Below are 21,447 nucleotides of genomic sequence, written 5' to 3' on the forward strand. Positions count from 1 at the left end.
ATTATTCAATATCTAACCAATAAAATTTTAAGTACTACTTAATATCTCATACGTTTCACATAACAGATATCTTTTGTATTATAACTAAAAGTTCAAAACATGCTCAACATCGGACATTATCACATGATAATGGTGGGGTGCAATGAAATGATAATTCTCACCTGTTGCAGTGGCGCTAAGATGTATCAAGGGAGGAGCTAAATGAGGGGCAATATATAAGTATATTTACATGCACGAGAATTGTATATACGTATATACACGTAATATACGTAAAAACTATATGTATATATACATAAATAATATATAGTTATAGATTATATAAATCATTGAACACGGAATATGATTTTTCATTGAATCTCAGTAATTTCTCACTTACATACTTGTTGAAAAACGTTTTATCATTATGACTTTTTTTCTCCAAGTGATCAACTATATTGTTTTGGCTAATTGTTTCGCTATATAATTCGAGAATAATTTTTTTTAGTTTAGTAGTGATTGTGAAATATATATTTTGTGTGTTTGACTTTTGGAAAGACAACAAATTTACTAAAATTAGTCTGACGAACAAGTAAGTGAAAATTAATTATCGGAATAAATCCACTTTGTGAAAGGCTGGCGGATTACTTTCTACTCAATTGTATTTTAGTTTTTACTTGAGTTAGATTCTTCAATACTGAGTCCGAGATATCACAAATCCCAAATTGTGTGTTAATTCGTTAAAGTCAATTTAATTTTAATAGTCAGTTGCTCAGCTTTTTATCAATTTAATTTTCCTAGTCTGTTTCTCCGAAATGTATCCTGTAAGGTATTTAAGAACTATACGCATTTAAGATGAAGACAGCCTAATATTTTTGTTATTTATTGGAATATCTATTTGAAATTTTGCAGTCATACAGGGTGACGGGTCACATATTTTAAGATATTTATCCGAAATCAGAACTCTTGTGAAACTCAGCCTACTACAAATTGACATATAAGTCAGATTCTTCACATTTTGACTATCGCCAGAGATGGTTAGGGGAAATATTCTAAGCAACTTTTTCCAATAGTTTTTTGGATATCTCTAACCATCTCTGACGCTAGACAAAATCTGAAGAATCTGCCCTATTTGTCAATTTTTCGTAGGCTGAATTTTAAGTTCTGATATCGGTAAAATATCTTAAATGTGACCCATCACCCTTTATGATTGTGCAAAATTTGAAGTCAATAATCCTATATATAACGAAAATATGAGGGTGTCTTCTCCTTAAATGTGACACACTGTATATAAAAATGGACGTATGTCCCTATATTTCACTTTTTAGCCAAAACTACCCCATGCGGTTGTGGCCTTAATGTTCCAATGTGTCACTATGGTAATTGTATGGAAATAGTTCTAGGAGTGTAAAAGATACGATGGTTGAAAATGTATTTTTCGATAAAATGTTTCTATATTATTCGTCTGAATTATTCTACACTGATCTAGGACGTTCTACATTAGTCTGGACATTTCTAAAATAATCTGAAATATTGCGGACCGAACCATAAACTTACGAGAATAATCTGGAAAGATCTAAAATATATTAAAATTTTTTAAATGAATTAACAATGTTATGGTTGATAAAATATTCTGGATAGTTTTAGAAACTTTAATTATGATACAGATTGCTCTAAAGTACCTATATTGAAATGTTTTAAATGAAGTAAAAAAATAAATTAATAAATACTCAAAAAATCCGACTGAAAATAAAAACCAGTCGTTTTGTACAGCGACTTTAACAGTCTGGGTCCATTACTTGTTTTTATTAAACACAGAATTTACTTATCTCAGTTTTTTTTAACGCAGTCGGATTTTATAATATTTTTTATTTTTTGGCGTCCCGACACATTCTTAGTATATTATATTAAAACTTTTTATAACTAATTTATTATTTCTAATTAAATTAATTTACTCAAAAATGTCGGTTTCACTATTTAATGCAATTTTACTTTTTTTGCGGAACCTTAATTTTTTGAAAATAAAATATAGACCATTTTACTTTCTGATAATGTAGCATCCTATAGGTGAAAGAATTTTAAAATCAATTAAGTAATGAACTCAAAAATGACGGCTTGTATATATATATTCTTATACCAATACAAATTTCAAAAAATCGTTTATTATGTGGCACCCAAAGTATGAAATCAATATCTTTTCGAAATTTCAAACTTCTATCATTAGCAAGTTAGGCTGGGCGTCGAATAATATACAAAAAGAATCATTTTGAAAAAATTATCATCAAAACCTTAGTTGTTATTGACGACTCCCGAGTAATAAACATTCATTGACGCGACTAAATGATCTGGAAAGCTATAAAATTCATTAAATTGTTTTATATTAATTAAAAATGATTTGATTGAATCTAGAATACTCTCGATGGTTTAAGAAATTTGAAAACCTCTAAATTATATTTATATTTTTCAAATAATTGATTATAATTCTAATCGGTCTATGAATTAGTTGAGAATGTTAATCAGTCTAGAGCGATCCGATTTGCAATGCCATAGAAAATATTAAATTTTTAGTTAAACGAAAATAATTGATAATGTCCTTAAATACAAATCCATAATTGTATAGTTAGAAAAAAACTTGCGAAGCGGATGCAATCAGCTGGTTATTACTTTATTTAAAAAGGTTTTTATTACACTAAAATAGATAATATTTTAGTTGCGAAATTTTTCTCGGGCGAATTTCAATAGTAAGAACTGTGTAAATACTTCATTCTAAAACTTTCACAACGAATTGTATATTATATAAGCTAAAAATATTATCATTACTTAGTTCAAGACTTTCTGGAAAAATCGATCAAAGTTATTTTAACTCACGTGTTTAGATAATAATGTGTTGGTTAGACTTGCACTCTAAGTACTGTTAGCTAGCCCCCGTCTTTCTGTTCAGACAAATTTCCGAGAAATAATTATGTTCAATGTTCTCGACAAGATTCAATGTCATATCAAATGCAAAATGAAGAAAGTCATGGTGGATATCGCCTCTGGAAAACAGATCAATAAACTCGAAGGTATTATATGTTTAATAGCGTTCTATATTTGCTAAATAATATACTATAAATGTGATATTAGCAGTAGTTTGTTTTTTGTTTGTTACGCTTTCACGAAAAAGCTAGCGAATGGATTTGAATGAAACTGTACAACAATATAGCTCATACATCAGAATAACACATGAGCTATAATTTATAAAGACATTAATGCCCCATTTATGATCATCATTTTAAACCATTGAAATTTCTGTAAAAATTTAAAATAGTAAATGTCAAACAATTCATGGTCTTCTTTTCTAATAAACTCAAGGAATTATGACTATTCTACACTTAAAAATTGAAAATTGTGAAAATATTTTAGCTGTGTAAAACAATTCCTTCGAGTGTCATGGACGGAGAATAAGTGAGAGGGGAGAGAGGTGAAGGCAATAAAGCGGTGGTTTTTACTTTTAAGCCCAGTGAAGCGGGCGGGTATCAAGCTAGTACCTTTGTAAAGGTACAAGGTCAGGAATTATCACATCTACTGACAATAATTTACTGAACCAGAAGTTAATTGTTCTCAACATGACTTGTATCCTTATGCATTTGACAGGATATTTATTTAATTGTTCACTTCGAGAACCTTGCACATAATTATTTCTCGGAAAATGCATCAGAATTATGTAAATCGACAGGAATTTATGATTTTCCGATGTTTGTTGCATAAAATATTATTGCATAAAACATTTCTTGGATTTAATCAACTAAACATTTCTTGGATTTAATCAACTTTCAAACCTACGCAAAAAAAGCATGTACCAAACCAATCGATAGAGGTTTAGAAAAAAATTTTTGAACAAATGTTTTTGGGGTATTTTTATGCAAAAAGTTTTTGTTAATTATTATCTATGTTTCAAGTTTTAGTTTAATTTTTACCATATTTCAAATAGTTTGAAATATAATATTAAATATATTTTTTAATAATTAATTAGTGACTAAAAAAATAAACATTCGATTGATAAACGTATATTCTAATATTCGAATATATTTAATAATAATAATAATAATAATAATAATATATTCGAATTTCTGCGTCAAAATATTAAAGAGTGTCATTGTTAAGTTGATGAAACACGATGTATCATCGAAATACCTGATAATTGCGAATTAACAGAAATTAAAATACGGACTTTATTATCTATGTGGTTGGGCAGTATTTCTTTCGTACTCTGATTCCGAAGTACGTGAAAGAGGAATTAATTCTCTAGTACATTTATCAAATGCAAGCTCTGACAGCACAGATGTAATAAATCCTGGCCACTTAAAGCATCTTAGTGAGGCAGTTTATAAACTTCTGAAAAAAAAGCCCAAGAAGTTTTCACTAGCTATGGAAAATCATCATTGCATGTGCAGAATGTTCATAAGCTTTTAACAAGAATTATTCAAGAATGCTGTTAAACATTCACTTTCCTGAATGACACAAAATACGCGATAAAGTTTTGTAGAAATTCTTTTCCTTACGGCTTCACATTTTTGCTAAAGAACGGTGCAACCAGAGAACCAAAATCTTGTTGTTTTAAGTTTTGGAAGTGCATATATGCGTACGTACTTCTACAAAGACTGTTCCCAAATAAATTGTTTAAATTTTGGCAAAAATATTATAATATTATAACAACCTGTTTTTTTAATTGATATTAATAATTTACTTATTCTCAGTGCTAAGAATACTTTAGATATCCATAAAATATAATAAAAATATTTATAATTATTAATTTTTTTGTGGGAGTTATGAGAGTTAGCATGAAAGTACTTTAGTTGACAGTTAATATGCCAAACGCTGGACACATTTCCCATCATGCATTGCAGAATTGGAATGCCCATCTTGTATATTGTCCTAGTTTGTATAAAATAAAATAAGTTTCGATCTCATTTAGATTTAACTATTTCCAAACTAATAGTGAAAGCAATTAAAAAAAAACTTTATTTTCGCAATATACAAATTCGAAAAAATTTTTTACGTAGGGAGTGCGTTTCCAGACGCATATACTTTATTAAACCTTGCTTTGACAAAACTGCACGACTCTGAACTATGAAGATTATTCTATACAGGCAGTGTTAAATGATATCCATCCCAAATATGTACTGAGTTATTGTGTTTATTATTATGCCTCGGGTCTTAGGTATTTATAACTTTCCGTATGGAATAATTAAATCGATCTGGCATAAATAATTGATTTCATTCAAGATGGTTATATCATGATCTATTTATTTAAACGCAATGTCTATTTATACGTAAAAACAGTATCCATGATATAATTATTGTTTTGAAAATAGCGTAAAAATAATATATGTAGCACCAAATCAATGGGCAAAAAAAATTATAAAATAATTTTCAACGAGAGTGGAAAACCATGTTTTCTTTGTTATTTTTGTATCAATTTTTAACCGCCAAAGTAAAGAAAGTAGTGTTGTATGGCTGTGTGTTTGTCTGTCTGTGGCATCGCAGCGCCTTAACGGATGAACCGATTTTAAATTTTTTGGTTTCATTTGAAAGGTGATTTAAAATGACTTTACGTTTCCCAAAATCTGTCTTTAAAATATTTAAAACAATTGAAATTTAGCACCCCAAGGTTTTTGTCGATAAGATAATTTTTTTCAATTTAAAGAAATTTTTTTCTACCTTTTAGTTCCACTAGTTACAAAAGCGTGTTTTTAAGTTTTTTTAATTATTTTTTTGGAAGTTTACCGACAAAAAAAAATTTGTTGGTAGAATCACACTGATCGACATTCATGAACTTCACAGGTATTTACACAAAATAATTTTTCTAAATGTGGTATATCATTCTATTAACCTAAAAATATCATATCATTTTTAATTTCAACGATCGCGCAGGAGGAAGACCATAACTTTCTAAATAACGAAAAAGGCTTTCTTCAAAATATCCGACTCTTAAATATCAGCTGTTCTTTAAATGTTTAAAGAAATCATCTTTTGTTGTTATGAACTACGGATTTCCACTGCAAAGAATTTGTTATTTGTTTTGCAGTTGTTGTAATGATGAATATAGTACTTTCCACGTTTTTCTCAATTAAAAAAAGGCATTATTTAGAAACATTAGTCATATGAATTTTTTTCTTTTATTTAATAATATTTTAAATAATATTATTCAAAGTTTATTTACAAATAAACGTACATTATTATTAATTATTCTTGTCTTTTTTTTAATTAATATTCTTTGACCTATGATGAATACATAATATATTATCATGATAGTACATTGCATAAATAAATTTAAGATTATCGCAATACAATGAAATAGTCTCAGTACAATAATTTTAAATATTAGCAAAGTACAGAAAGTTCAACATTCATTATTGGTCTTTTTGGAAATAACGATATCGTTTTATCGAAGCATTATATTATCATTAATTCGTAAAATAAATTTCATGTACAAATGCCAGTCTGATAGGCATAGACTAATAAATAGGGAAGAGTTCCCTTTTTGCGTGCCAGTGATTAAATACTATCTGGTGGTTTTCTCATAACTATGTCATCATTTTTCGAAATGTGACGATCAATTTATAATATTATTAAAAAATCGGTAACATAGGTTAGGTTAGGTTAGGTTATATTGGTTGTCCACGAAGGACACATTTAGGCTATAGCTAATTTCATTTATTAGCTACTCAATTTCAGAGGCAAAGTTCACTTTCTTCATGGATATACCATGCACTACACCAGCCCATCACAACTATTAATTAAATTAATTTTTGTGGCGACGGCGGGAATAGAGCCCGCTACCCTGATCATACCGCGGACGAAAAAATCCAATATTTTACCATTTTGGTTTTGCTGTTAAAATATTACTCTATTGCTATTATTAACCCCAAGCTCGAGCAGAGATAGGTGTTATGAATTTAATAAATGTATGTAGTATTTGTTTGTATAGCTGACTCATAAACTGATGTCCAATATCGGGTCAGTTTGGAGAATATCTCCAGGAAATCGACGTTATCAAAGCAATTCGTCCAAATAAAAGCTACAATCCTTTCAAATAAAATAAACTTTCAAAATTTGTATGTAAGTTCAGATCATGTCTAAAAAGTGCCTAATGTTTATAATTTTTTACTTCCTAAATGATTTTCTTTGGTATCGTGTGTTTCCTTAAATTTTGAAATTAATATTGATCTAAACAGACTAAAATTTAACAGGACATATAAAAATCGTGAAAAATATCGGCATCGATATTTTAGTCAATTTATCATCGTCAATTTAGCAACAAAATAAAAAGCTCAAAATCAAAACAAACACACTACTCCAATCTCTACACACGAGCTTTTAGTGCTCCAATCTCTATTTTTAAAACACCTCGTTTTCATCATACTTAACAAAATACAAACTGCATATATAATTATCATACACCGTCTATCATGACGTCTTTAAGAGTTATTGTATTTTAATTAGATTTCATTTGACGTGAAAGACCATAAAATCATTAACAGTAAAATCGGATATCATGCCTAAATCATTAGACCACTGCCAAAAATAACACTAAATTGATTTTTTTTATTTTCTTATCAATCAACAAAAATTCAATTTAATAAACAAATTTTTTATTTGCCACCAAACGAAGATTTCATTGACCTTAAACTTTAGGTTAAAATTATGTCATAAAATATTTTTGTCACGTATAATCACGTATTACCGACCAAAAGTACAAATTTGATACCAATATTTTTAGTCAACGATTGATAACACAACATTTCCTAACTTAAAAACAAACTAACTTTTCCTAGTCTGCTTTATTAAATAAGTTTGGTAAAAGAAACAGTTAAAATTTACGCCGTTTTTATGAATTTTTTAGTAACCAATTTTGAACAGTTATCGTAAACTTTTAAAAATTGTCAATAGGTCTCTGTCCTGATGTCGATTTTAATGAAACTTTCATTAAAAATTTAAAATGTTCGAAATAGATGAAAAATCTGAGGTAAAAATTAAAATCGAATGGTAAACATGATAGATATAAGTAGTTTTATCTATCTCTTTCTTGCAAAACAACTTTCGATATGTAGTCTCTATGACAATCGCAAGTTATGACGTCTCCACGTGCCATTTTCTCTATTTCTATTAGTAAATTTAAATCTTTCATATTTTCATGGTTTTTATGTTATCAAAAAACTATAATAAGTAAGAAGCTGTATTCTGTAGATATTTTGAATGGGAAAAAATTGAAATTAAGGGCTTAAATACCAAAATTTGAATTGGACGATGGTAGTGAAATTTTTTCTACGCAACAGACAAATACATGTTTCATAATAATAAAATATTTATAATAATAAGTCAATTATTTATTTCTAACAAAAATAGGTGAGATGCAATATACTACTATCTCAATAAAAATCAAGACTCAAGTTGCAAAAAATTCAGTTATTGTTATGCATGACTTCCAGTCAAAGATTTACTACTTACACATTTGCATTATTACAACATTTGCAATCCATAATTGTTAAAAGACGTCCAAATGTCTAACCAGCCAATAAATAAAATACATATGTTATCACATAAAGTATTATCAATTAATTTATGATAGACTTGAGTAGCCCGCAAAACTATTACTTGATAAACTTTAGACACATTAATTAAAGACTACAAAAGATTACAATATTTATTGAAATTTTTTTTTATTGCTTTAAACTTACTTATTATTATATACAACAAAATTAAACTTCGATTTAAAAACTTAGTGTTTCAAGGCTTTAAGTTAAAAAATATAAATAAAAGTTCGATTTTATTTCATACAGACAGCTTAGATCCAGCATAGGTATACTATTCATATTTCGCTTTATAGGGTAAAAACTCAACTAAGTTAAAAAGTCTATAAATGTGGAAACGCGTACAAACTACATCATTTTATATAAGAATAAAACTGCTGTCATTCTGGTACTATTTTAGTTCAAACCGACCCTTGTTCACGCAATGATCACAAGAACATATTTATGAAGAAAATACGTCCCACTGCTCTTGCGAACTACGTCCTTTTTATGTGACAAATAATAACTAAAACAGCAACAGGATGAAAACGAAAATCCGCTTTAGAACAACATTACAGTGAACACACTGTACATTGACTGATTTACTCTAATGTAGGGATTTTGGGAGACTTTAGATATGTTTATTTAGGTATTTCTGTCTGACTAGACTTCAAATGATTTTCAAGACATCACAGGATTCATTTTACGATACGGGTAATATACAATCCACTCATTATATTATTATTATTCCATTATTATTCCTAGTACTACAATATAAGTGCATTTTCCCAATAATTTTCTGTTCATTACCTATTTTACTTGAATACATTTGACGAAGTAAATAACAAAATTCCCAAACATTTTTATAGATACGTATAATAAAATATTCCAATCAAAATAATAAATAATTAAATAAGTGCAAAAGTTAAATACCTAGAAGATAAACACAAAAACATTGATCACATTTAAATCAATAAAATAGAACCAAGGCAAATAAAGTACATTGACTTTTTACATGCATGAATAATAATTTTAATGAAATCAATATGAAACGCAAATTCTATTTTCTTGGTATTTTTCCCATAAAACCTTCAAAAAAAAATCAGAATGATCCTCTTGTGTCAAGTCTTACTTTTTGATAAATTTATCACTTTAGGATGCTGTATAAAGAAATTATTTGTTTGGGTAATTTAAGCTAATATATCAATTACACTTCAATAATTTTATTCTGCTTTCAATTTTTCTGAAGCTTTACATAAACTTTTACAAATTTTAAACTAACATTTTAATTAGAACTCATTTCTTTAACACGTAGTAAAATGTTAAAGGTTCAATTTTTTCAGCGTACGCACTGACACATAACATGTGAATACATTTCACACTTCATAATTTTATCAAATCTTAGTTTCAATATAATTGTTAAGAATTAAATGTTAAAATGTTAGATAAGAAGCATAACTTATCAATGATTTCCTTTCTCATTAATTAATATTTTTTTAAGTAAAAACATTACGAAGAGTTCATTTATGATAGGCTGTTGCAAAATGAAATTTTATTTCATAGAATTGAGATGTCAAACAACAAGTTTTATAAATCAGTCCTAAATATTGATAAAATATTAACTCTTTAATTGTAATATGTGCCAATAGCTTAGAGACAATTTTTATACCATGTATATATGAAATATACATAGTATATTAAGATTAGTCCTAAGTTTGTAACGCTAAGAAATATTGATGCTACGAAAGAAGATTTTGGTATAGGTGTTCATAGAATCATGTAATTAGTCCATTTTCAGTTGTCCGTCCGTCTGTGAACACGATAACTCAAAAACAAAAAAAAGATCTCAAGCTGAAATTTTTACAGCGCACTCAGGACGTAAAAAGTGAGGTCGAGTTCGTAAATGAGCAACGTGTCAATTGGGTCTTGGGTCCGTATGACCCATCTTGTAAACCGTTAGAGATAGAAAAGAAAAATTGGCATTCCGAAGTGAGAGATGAACTTATTGAATTAAGTTATTCTTAAAAGAGCTGAGTACAATTGCAGGCGCTCCGAAGATCCTATATTACTTCCAAAGGCCTCTGTTCCCAAAGTTGTTGCGGCTATTACAGGACACTGGTTGAGTGACAGGCATGCTGAATGCCTGGGCCTGGCTTTTTTGGAATCACAAGCCACTCTAACCTAACTTAACCTAAAAAGAGCTTTAGACAAATTTAAACGACATCTTAAAACGACAAACGAAAGAGATGTTACAGCTCAAGCGTTTGCATAACAACATTATCAATTCATTGTCAATCAGAAATTTTGATCCAGAAAAGTTACAATAACTTCCAATGTATTTTGAAAAATAATTTTGGATAATTTAAATAATATATGTCTAGAACCATCGCAAACTTGTAGATGAACAGGTTTCTTCATAAAATAAATACAAAAATAATACTTTCTTTAATTGTATTATATTGCTGTTGGATTTGAATATGACGATTTGCTAAATTAAATCTTCCGTTAAATGTGTCGTTACAAGTCGTTACCTTTTCTGATCTCTTCATGTCATATAACTACTCAAAGAGTAATTATATATCGCTTTATATCGATTATAATTCACATTACAATATTAATATACTTATGTATTCATGGCTTTTGGCATATATACTTACTATCATTTTATACATAAATTTGTTCTTTTTGCCTGGATCTAATACACAAAGTGTAAGTAAAGAAGGATAGTGCTATTTCAGTACAAGGAGAAACTTTTTTTTACTTAAAATAAGTGTAATTAATGTATACGTACTCTATAGTACAAAAAGAACATAAAAGATATATTATATGAATAAGTACATAAATTATTATGAATGTAAAGAAGTTTTTTTAGTATTTTTTTTTTCAATGAACTCATTTTTGTAATGATTACTGATTGGAATATAATAAATAGGTTGTAAATAGTACGCGCAGTTTTCATTTAAGTAAAATCAGAATATGAGTAACTTACTGGCTACAATTAATAGTTTTCAATTAAAAAATAAAGAAATACATATAAACGTAACGTGATTATTGTAAATAAAAATAATTGTTAAATATCAATCGATTCTTATATTAAAAGTTAATCAAGTTTTTTTTAAATAGTTAATATTTATTAGCCGATTTCTATAGTTTAATTTTTGTTTTTTAACTAATTATTAAACAAGAAATTATTTATAAATTATTTAAATTAATTGTGCTTTTGTAAAGTGCGTTGAAGTACTTATCGAGAAAATTTCACGGATATCTTTAGGAATATTTTTAAGAAAAACATTGGTAAGTAAAAAGGAGCTTTAAACATAACTGAACATATTAATAAAAATTTTAATCCTGATTCTTTTAAAGACACTAGAATATTAGAAAGCCACTAGAAGTAGAAAATAGTATACTAGTAAATATATGCTGGAATGGTATAGAGACGAATACTATAGTATCTCTATTAGCATTAGTAATGTTATAGTATTAAATAGGGCTATCCACCAGTATATTGGGTATCGCCAACCAATATAGGCCAAACGCCCATACTGCATTAACTTGTCCGCAATGACTATTGCTAATGTTACTATTTCCTCAATACAGTACACAGTATGGCATTCATACCGATACTCACAAAAAATTTCTTATCAGGAAGAACAAGTAAAGAATGTCTCAGACCTCATATATTAAGCATGAGATCTGAGATAGCCTTTACTTGCTTCCATTGTGTATTTACTATATTTTTGTTCGATGGGAGTAGAAAGCGGCAACTTGTTGCAAATCCACAGTGATTGTTTTTCCCATCGAAATTTTTAGTATAATATCCAAAAAGCCAATATTAGCAAAATTAGCGACACCTCAATGAGGATAAGTTAATAATAATCAATCATAATGCTACGTTTTTCGGTGTTTTCCTTTAAATATTACGTTTTTCGATGTAAATGAAGATTGATTAACTATGAAAGCAGAGAAATGTAATATTTTTTCGTCTGTTATCAGATAGAAACAATTAATCAACTAAATAAACTGCTCATTTGTAGCAAGCATACTAACATCAAAGGTCGAATTCCACTATGCAAATAATTGAAATACTAATTATGTATTGTTAACAGCTAATACTAGCTCGACTCTTGAGGAATTTCGCTCCCTTAGTTACCGTAACCCGTAGCTACCCTGTACCCGTGACTAAAACTACAAATTTCTAAGAAAAGTAGTGAAAAAAGAAAATCATTAGGAGAGCATTTCTAAAAACAAACATGTTTGCCTAATAAACTAATTATTTAAATTTATGACATTTTTTTGTTCAAATTATTTGCCTAGCGTGTTTTTTCCAAAGCGGTACATTTTTTGAACGTGGTTATATTTTTCATCAAACCTAGACATAATAAGCTTGAAAATGAGGATTGAATCATGGAATTTGATAAAGAAATAAGGAAGATAAGGATGGGACCAAAAAAAAAATTGCTCGAGTAATAATATATAAGATCAGAACCAATGATATGTGCAGAAATTAAGATTGATAAGTTTGATTGAAAAGTTACATTTTAAGCACCTCTTTCGGTATCACAACGGACCCTATGGTCTAAGTGTGTCCCACCCACAGGACAGCCACTCTAACCTAGCCTAACCTACATTTTAAGCAAAAGCTTGTTAAAACCATAATTTTAAGCCATTTTAATAAAAAAACTTGTAAAGAAAAAGCAACCATAATTGTGCTTTTGTAAATTATCTATATTAGGTCATTGCAATTTCTTAACTTGATCTTGGCAACACTCAAGTGTAAAATTGCATAAATGAATGAAGGGTATTATTTTATATTCTGCCAGCCACGCGTGAATAATTATATATATAAGGTCATAGAAGTTACTCGAACTTCATATGTGAAAGTAAACATTTGAAAAGAAAAACATACTGTTATCACCGATTGTTTTGAAAAATATCAGCGCAAAAACAAACAAACGAAAAATTATCAAAACTATTTCTCAATCAAAGATCAATCAAATACTTAATCAAACTTAACTATCGATTAGTTTTGGAGTTATAGAATAATAGTTTTTGTTTCGGTACAAAAGAACTTTAATCTAATAGATAATTTAAAATAATGAACTTTTATAATAAATTAAAAGATTTATAAATTTTGTTTTTCGGTTAAAAAAATTTATAAAATTTTCCATTTGCAATGATGTAAAATTATATTTCACCCATGTAAAAAGTTCATCAGAGAAAAGAGATATTTCAAATCTCAAAGATTGCTTGAATATTTGTTTTTAATTTATGACATCCTTATTATTTAAGTTACTTCAATAGTTTGAAAAATAATCAATTGTATAAAAAAAATAGATAAAGATAAAGTATAATATTGTGAATTAAATTATATTTTTATTTTATTTTTTTCTAGAAAGCTTTCCCTCTTTATTAATGTTCATCCAGTCATAAAATAAATTCTCAGTAGTGTAATTTTAAAAACAAATATAACGCATAATATAATCTTAAACCTCCCTCCTCTTGCTCTACTACACAATGCAGTTATCTCGCCCTGCTAACACTTTGTGGACAATAAAGCTACTCTCGGTTTAATTGGGGTTTCGACTTCAGAGCTGCCTTCCCTCGCAATAGAGTGAAGTATGAAAAAATATAGTTTTATTATCCTATTTCGAAATCCGGCCATCATATTGAGATAAATATTCACTTAAAATAATGGGCATGCTCAATTTTAAGCCCAAGGGTAGAGTACTAAAACGGAAGCTTGATCTACTTAAGGACAAATCTGAAATTTGTTTTCCTAAAAATTTCATAAATTCGACAGTATTTTGTCATACACATACTTAGCCAACGAAATCAAAGGAAGTTCTAGGTCAAGTGTGCGAATAGCAGCCTTGACCTGCCACCCGTTCGGTACACCTATGAGTCTAATCATAATTTTATAAAATATTTCAATTTCATCAAAATCAGTCCAAAACTTTTTGAGTGATACTTGAGCGTGCAAGCAGACAGACACCCGTTTGATAAAAGTGTGGATAAATATAGATAGTTTTCGAATTTTCGAACGTACTGTTTTAATTTACCGGTCTATGAATTGAATCCCTTCAAATTTAAAATTTGAACATTCCTACCAAAAACGATAGATTCGATTAAATGAAGGTAATGTTACATATCTAAATATATGAGATGTGGTTAACCAATGAAATATTTCCTGTACGTAATTTGAAAAACCCCTACTTTAAAATCAAGGAAAAGTTTTGTTGATATTCCATTTAACATATAAGTAGTTTGACAAATATTTTCCATGCTATTAAAAAAAATTTTAGATACTTAGCATGTGATAAAACCAAAGGAATATTTCCTGTATCTTATTTGAAAAAGTTTGCTCCCACTAATTTTTTTTTATATTGAAACGTATGAAGACTTTTATGTGAGGCGACTTTTTGTATTTACAAATATAGCAATAGCTCATTATTGATAAGCACGATATAAAAACTTATACCAAAGGTTTATTATTATAAATTCATACTTAATAAGTTAATAATAAACCAGCAGCCTGATTTTACCTATTCCTTACTGTTATTTAACAAATACCTGTAAATTTTAAATACTTTTTTGTTTACAGCAGAATGAAAGTACAAAACTGGTGCAATACTGTATGGAAATCACAGTTTGTCATTGTTTTCCTGTTGGTACTATGTGGATTTAGTAAAGCAGCACCTAAAATTATGTATGGCATGCGAGATAACTTCGAAGAAGATAATTCATACGTATCATTCGAAGTAAGTTTTTTTATTATTCAAATCAAATTGTTTTCCCAGTTTCATTTCTCCAGAAATTTCATTTCATAATAAATCTAGCATAAATTACATAATAAATTTTTGTAAAGAGTGAATGATCCTTTTTATAAAAGCTATGTTGTAATAAAGTATTAACGGATATCAAAATCTGTATGGGAATGTGTTCTCAATCAGCAAATTTCAATGCTTTTCAATTTCTTTCATAGTTTCCTTTTAAGGGAGAATTTCAAAATTCTATGCACATTGTTTTATTATATAATAATAATAGTAATAATACTGGGGTTTAACCTCCTTTTCTCTATAACAAGAGGCCCCTCACATCATTTTTATTTTTTTAACTTTTTTTTTATCTTTTTAATTTATTTGTTAGTTGTTGTATTATCATTTGAAGTTTATATGAGAGGAAATACATCAACTAAATGTTTGAAAGAAAAATAATTCACAAAAAAGACATGCCATAGAATTATCTCAAGTATTGTTCTTGTTACAGGATTTACCGAACTACGATGTACCTAAATTGCATCAATTGCAATTAAGTCCTTTAAATATTCCACAATCGGAATTATTTAATGAATATATGCATATGCAACTTCCTGATCCTAATTATGATTTGGATCTACCAAATGAAAGTCCACCAAAACATCCCGGGAAAAAACGATGTAAGTAGTTTGTTGTGATAAATATTATCTGTGTTGTATATTTCTTTTGTCGAATATTTCAAATTGATTTCTTTTAATTTAAATTTTATTTATTTTTTATTATTTTTCTATTTGTTTTTCTTTATTTTTATTTCGGTTCTTCTATTTTATTTTTCAGCACCAACGCATAAAAGGCCAAGTAAGTTTTAACATCATGTTTGGCATGTATATCTCTCATTCTGGGACATTTTTTAAACGGTAAACTTAACACATTTATTAGATTTCAAAGCTCATTTTCTGACTAATATGATTCATTTTTTGTTTCGTTGGCACAATTAGAAATTAATTTCATTGATTTCAATAAAGTTTCAAACTACATTAATTTATTAAGGACAGCAAGTGAACTAATTATTTTCATTGATTTGCCTTCCATCTATCTACGCTGTTTCTTTTAAGGAACCCACTGCTTTTATTAAAGTTTCATTCCATTTTTAAGTTGTGTAATAATAATTTAATTCTGTCTAGATTATTTACTTTAATAAACTTGCTAACTTGTAAATTCTTAATTAGTTTTTATCGAAAGATAGATATCCAAAAAATGTGAGGCAGGAAAAATTGTATTTCCAATCTTATAGATCTAGAGCTAAACGTAGTATTTTCAGTAATTTTAGATTTTAAAAGGACTGGAAATTTAAAAAGTTCTTGCCAAGGTCGTGATTAATAACTTGTTCCCTTGTAATTTTCTTAGGGCGTAGCAATCTTATAATTGATGATGATACATTTAGGAAAAATCATTTTGTTTGACACTCAACAATGGATATTTCCGTGAAAATAGCACCTCCAAATACGGTTTTACATAAAATTCTCATTTGATTCTTCTGTTTATTCGTTTGTTCATCATTGATCCACATTTACCCGTCATAAATTTTCGTTAGTCTACCCTCTAATTGAAAGTTATCACACCATTAAAAATTATAACATCAACACACCCAGATGCAAATTTTCCTAAAATGCAGGAGTGTCTACATTTTTGCTTGTCCATTCTTCAATTTTTAATTTTGAGAAAAAATGAAATAGATCCTAAAATCCCAATTTTCACAAAATGCAAAAGCTATTCGTTAGGCAAAGATTTCTCCACGTTTATCCAACCAAAATTTTTGTTTGTTAATTTTAAATGTTAAGGAAATTAAAATTTTACATCAGCAGCCCCCAAATGAGAATTTTTACGAAATGCAAATTCCATTCGTTTGGCAAAAAATTTTACTCCAGCTTCAAATGTAAATTTTTCTTCATTGGAGTCACGAATCTCACAGCATTGGATATCTTTCGTCCAAAATCCGAAAGAGAAGTTCTTGGCTGTGAAAATTTTCATACAGGAAAAAGTATTAAGGATTGACCTTGCTAACAATTTCTCAAATTTCCGGTAGTTCAGAAATAATTGTCAAATGCTACGATCTCACTCAATCTAAAAATAATGTGGAAATCTGGGACACTCTTTAAAATTTGCGTCATAATATACATTCTGTGTGGTTGTAAGATTGAATTAAGAGTAACGTCATTTTCCTAGAAAATATCGTTGAACATATTATACCTATATATAAACAATATTAATTAACTTTATTGTTTGTGTATTTATTAACAGTAATAATTATTTTTCTTGTATACAATACCTATACATAATACATATATTTGAATAATTGTCAATTATAAATTAAATGTTCGTTCGCTCACACATTTATTACAACAACGCAATTAAATATAACTGTCAACCAACACTCAATAGTATAACAAGTGAGAAATATAGTGATTAATTAATTATTGTTATTATAATATTACTTATAAAATATTGTTATGCTTCAAAGTCAAATGACAAATAACTAATCGTTTATGCAATTTTACTTTAATAGTGCATGATACCACAAATATGTACTTTGCTTTTGGAATTAAGGCTGGTTTCGTAAGCGGTAATGTTATCACGTTTAATGTCATAGTTATAAAAAATTAACCGCGGCTATGTGCACAGTTTAGTATTTATTCCAAATTTACGGACAAAATATAATGTAGGGATTTTTATGCTCAAAATTGATTCAAAATACTATTTAGAGCAAGAGTACCTTTTATTTGGCAATAATAATAAAAAAATTAACCCAGTGAATATTCCATTTTCTTCTTCAATTTTTTTAATTTTTTTTTACTTCTTAGTCACTTTTTCTATCTATGCTTGCTTTTGTTTCAACGTAAGGTGATTTTTGAATTATAATTTACAAATTTTCACTAGAAAACTCCTTGCTTTTTTTTACTTTTGACTTAAGCTATTTTAATCCTTATCTAGTCTTAAAAGAAAAGACGCAAGTTCGCGCAAGATTTTCTTTGATAATTAAAAAATTATTGAAAATACTCCAAACCTTGCTGAAAATCAAACTGTTACCAAATCTTGCACACCTTGTTGAATGTCAAAATAATCATTTCCCAGAATTCTCATATTTGTTTCCATATTTGTGTCATTATAAAGTATAGTAAAATACTATGTGGCGATCCAGAGAGCGACTATCTACTTAAGACAAATGGAAAGGCTCTTTACCAAATATCGGTCTGAGGCCTAGTTCGGGAAATGTGACTATGATAAAAATAGATTGATGATAGATGTGGCTATCTATTTTTTGTTTTCTTTGTAAATAAACCCAATTAAATCAATTTACAATCAATGATTATTTTATGATAATCCTTTCTATATTCTAAAGTGACACCCACTACATTTGATAAGTTTGATTGGTCTGTGAATACACAAATCTTTCTATTTTTCCGACAGTCACATCTCCCAAACTATGCCTCAGATCGACATTTGGTTAAGAGCTTTTCCATTTGGCTTGATAAGCTTAATTTACTAGTATAATTTTCTGCTATCAATAACAGAATCGCCTGTATAGGACACTTAGGAATACCACATGGTATTTGGCTATACAACACCTACACTCCAATTTATTTCAATTGTACATCTAATAAAATCGTAAATCATTTCAATATTTTAAAGCTATATAAAATATAACTGACTATGTTTTTGTTTTATTTTCAGGGATTCAACTATGTCATTTCAAACTATGCAACTTGGGACGAAAGAGAGCGACTCGTTATTTAGAACAGATTGCTACAATAGATAATAGAAAAAAATGATTGGAATCAACAGCCGTCATCAATCATTAAATCCCTCATAAAAAAAAATGATAACAAAAGAAAGTATATAAAAAACATATCTCTACGTATATATACTTACTTTTTTTAATAATTTTCTCCTATTGTCTGTCAGTCCGTTTTATCGTACGATTTTACCTACCAACGTTACCAACACAATTAGTATTTTTTTTAGTCTCTAGATATAGAAAAATAAAACTATATGTATGTGTACACCTCCTACATTTGCTTAAAATACTCTATTATTGTTGATTGGACGCAAAATAAACAAAAATATCTCTGAGTATGCTTTGATATATGTTTACGATCACGGTACCTTCTTGGTATATCCTATTGCCTACGAACGATAAAAAAGATTATGTAAACAGGGTGGGGGATTTTAATATATTATGGCTAATAACTCGTTTTGTGTTTAACCAATCAAAAACTAACTTGAGTAAAAGTTTCAGAGTTTGATATGGGAGACATTATGTTCTGACAACAGTTGGTATCTAGTTTCCCGGGTTGTTTTAATAGTCGATTTAGATACTAAGCGATAAGAGTTAGAATATCACTTTCAATTTGAAAGTTGATTTTAATAAAAAAAATAGTTATTTCAAAAAAGCTAGCAGCCATAATAGATTAAAATGGGCCAACCTGTATAACTTTTTCATACAAGCAAATTGCATGCAAATATTTCGAACTCATATCATATCACGGATATCGTTGATATTGGTTAAATGTAGCCCTACCAACGAGGCAACGAGTTATTTTCACAGTGACTTGTTGTCTTGAGTGACTCGCTAGAAAAACATAATGCTCACCTTGTTAAACTTAAATTTAAGGAATATATTAATCAAATATACCAATTTAAGAAATGTTAGATGCCGTGATCGTTCTACCTTTATATTATATTTATTGTTTAGTTGGTATGCGTGGTAGACGACGTTATGAATACAACTCAAATCAAACACAATTATTGTTTCACCCTTAAGTATTCAAGGTAAACCAATTAAAACACAGATATTTTTTAATTATAATTATTGACCAGAGCAATAGATTTCATGTGAAAAGCATTGAAACTAAAAAAAAATGTTTGAAATATATGTTAAGAGATTTCGCAGTCAAAATGTCCCAAACTTTGACCAACAAACCCTAAAATTTACATCTTTTAGTACTTCTGTGGAGGATTCTAGAAGTCCTGTTTCTCACACGTATGCTTCGAGGTTCGAAAAAAATTTTTGTTCCCTAACAATTTTTTGTTTTAATATGTTGTCTTTTTAATTCAAAGTTCTCTAGTTTGATAAATTTCCGTAACTATCACATGCAAAAAGAAAATTTTACCTTTATTTAAGCAAAGGCGAGGAATACTTAAGGATCATATTTAGTAAATTAAGAGTTCAAATCATAACGTTTGCGTTTTACTCAGATTCTAGAATCACAAAAAAACTCTCCTCCATGCTTTCGCAGACTTTGTGAGAACATTGAAAGTTTTATTTGAGATATAAGTTATTTCCTACATTTTTTGATCTTTAGAATCAATTTTTCAAACTCATCCGTCAGGCATTTTTCCTCCATTCGTATTTTTTTTATGTTTTTATTTTTGTGTGTCGCATTTAAGATGAAGACACCCTCATATTGGAATATCAATTTGAAATTTTTGCACAGTCATACAGGGCGATGGGTTAACTAACTGCAAATGGACAATTACTACATATAAAGTAAACAAAAAAAGTAAAATAAATTAAACTACTACAAATAGACAATTAGATCCGATTCTTCATAAATTGCCTAGCGTTAAAGATGGTTAGAGATATCGAGAAAAAAAAACTATTCGAAAAAGTTGCTTACGATATCTTTAACCATCTCTGGCGCTAGGAAAAATATTAAGAATCGGCCATATTTGTGAATTTGTAGTAGGCTGAGTTTAAAATTATGATTTCGATTAAGTATCTTAAGAAATGTGACCCATCCATCACTCAGTATGTCCGTCCAAAATTTCAACTCGACATTCCAATAAATAACGAAAATATGAGAGTGTCTTAATCTTAAATGCTACTCACTTTATAAAATTGCCCCTCTGGATAATCTTGAACAAAATAAAATCGATTCGATGAGTTACAAATGTGAAAATGATCTCAATGGAAACTTTCAATGTCCACAGAACGTTTTTCATGCGTCTTTATTACTCCTATTAATTACCACATCAATATTTCACTTTAAATAAAGTATTTAAATTACAAATTGTCAAATAGTATAGAGAATTGTTATTGTAAAATACAAATAAATATTATTAAAAATATTAATTTTTGGTGGATTCAAAAAAAAATATATATA

The 21,447-nt window shown here is 28.4% G+C and overlaps 1 protein-coding gene across 4 annotated transcripts; it reads left to right on the forward strand.

Moving 5' to 3' along the window:
* The first annotated feature begins 371 nt into the window (after positions 1-371).
* LOC123297391 lies at positions 372-21,364 on the forward strand. Of its 4 annotated transcripts, none has more exons than XM_044879037.1 (5): positions 372-568; positions 15,130-15,286; positions 15,795-15,963; positions 16,121-16,200; positions 19,016-21,364. In XM_044879037.1, the coding sequence occupies exons 2-4, from the start codon at positions 15,134-15,136 to the stop codon at positions 16,150-16,152; spliced, it is 354 nt and encodes a 117-aa protein (XP_044734972.1). In that variant the 5' UTR covers positions 372-568; positions 15,130-15,133; the 3' UTR covers positions 16,153-16,200; positions 19,016-21,364. The 4 variants fall into 4 exon arrangements, with proteins under 4 accessions (XP_044734972.1, XP_044734971.1, XP_044734968.1 ...); XM_044879033.1 differs by having other exon boundaries at positions 375-568; positions 16,121-16,141; XM_044879035.1 differs by lacking the exon at positions 372-568 and adding an exon at positions 11,747-11,822 and having other exon boundaries at positions 16,121-16,141.
* The last annotated feature ends 83 nt before the right edge of the window (positions 21,365-21,447 follow it).

The sequence above is a fragment of the Chrysoperla carnea genome, chromosome 4, assembly GCF_905475395.1.
Source record: "Chrysoperla carnea chromosome 4, inChrCarn1.1, whole genome shotgun sequence".
NCBI lineage: Eukaryota > Metazoa > Arthropoda > Insecta > Neuroptera > Chrysopidae > Chrysoperla > Chrysoperla carnea.

Bases quoted from the DNA above. Each gene is read 5' to 3' on its own strand.
- LOC123297391 (XM_044879033.1), top strand. From the start codon at position 15,134: ATGAAAGTACAAAACTGGTGCAATACTGTATGGAAATCACAGTTTGTC. The intron at 15,287-15,794 runs GTAAGTTTTTTT...TTCTTGTTACAG, and splicing joins ATTCATACGTATCATTCGAA to GATTTACCGAACTACGATGT. The intron at 16,142-19,015 runs GTAAGTTTTAAC...TTTTATTTTCAG, and splicing joins ACCAACGCATAAAAGGCCAA to GGATTCAACTATGTCATTTC.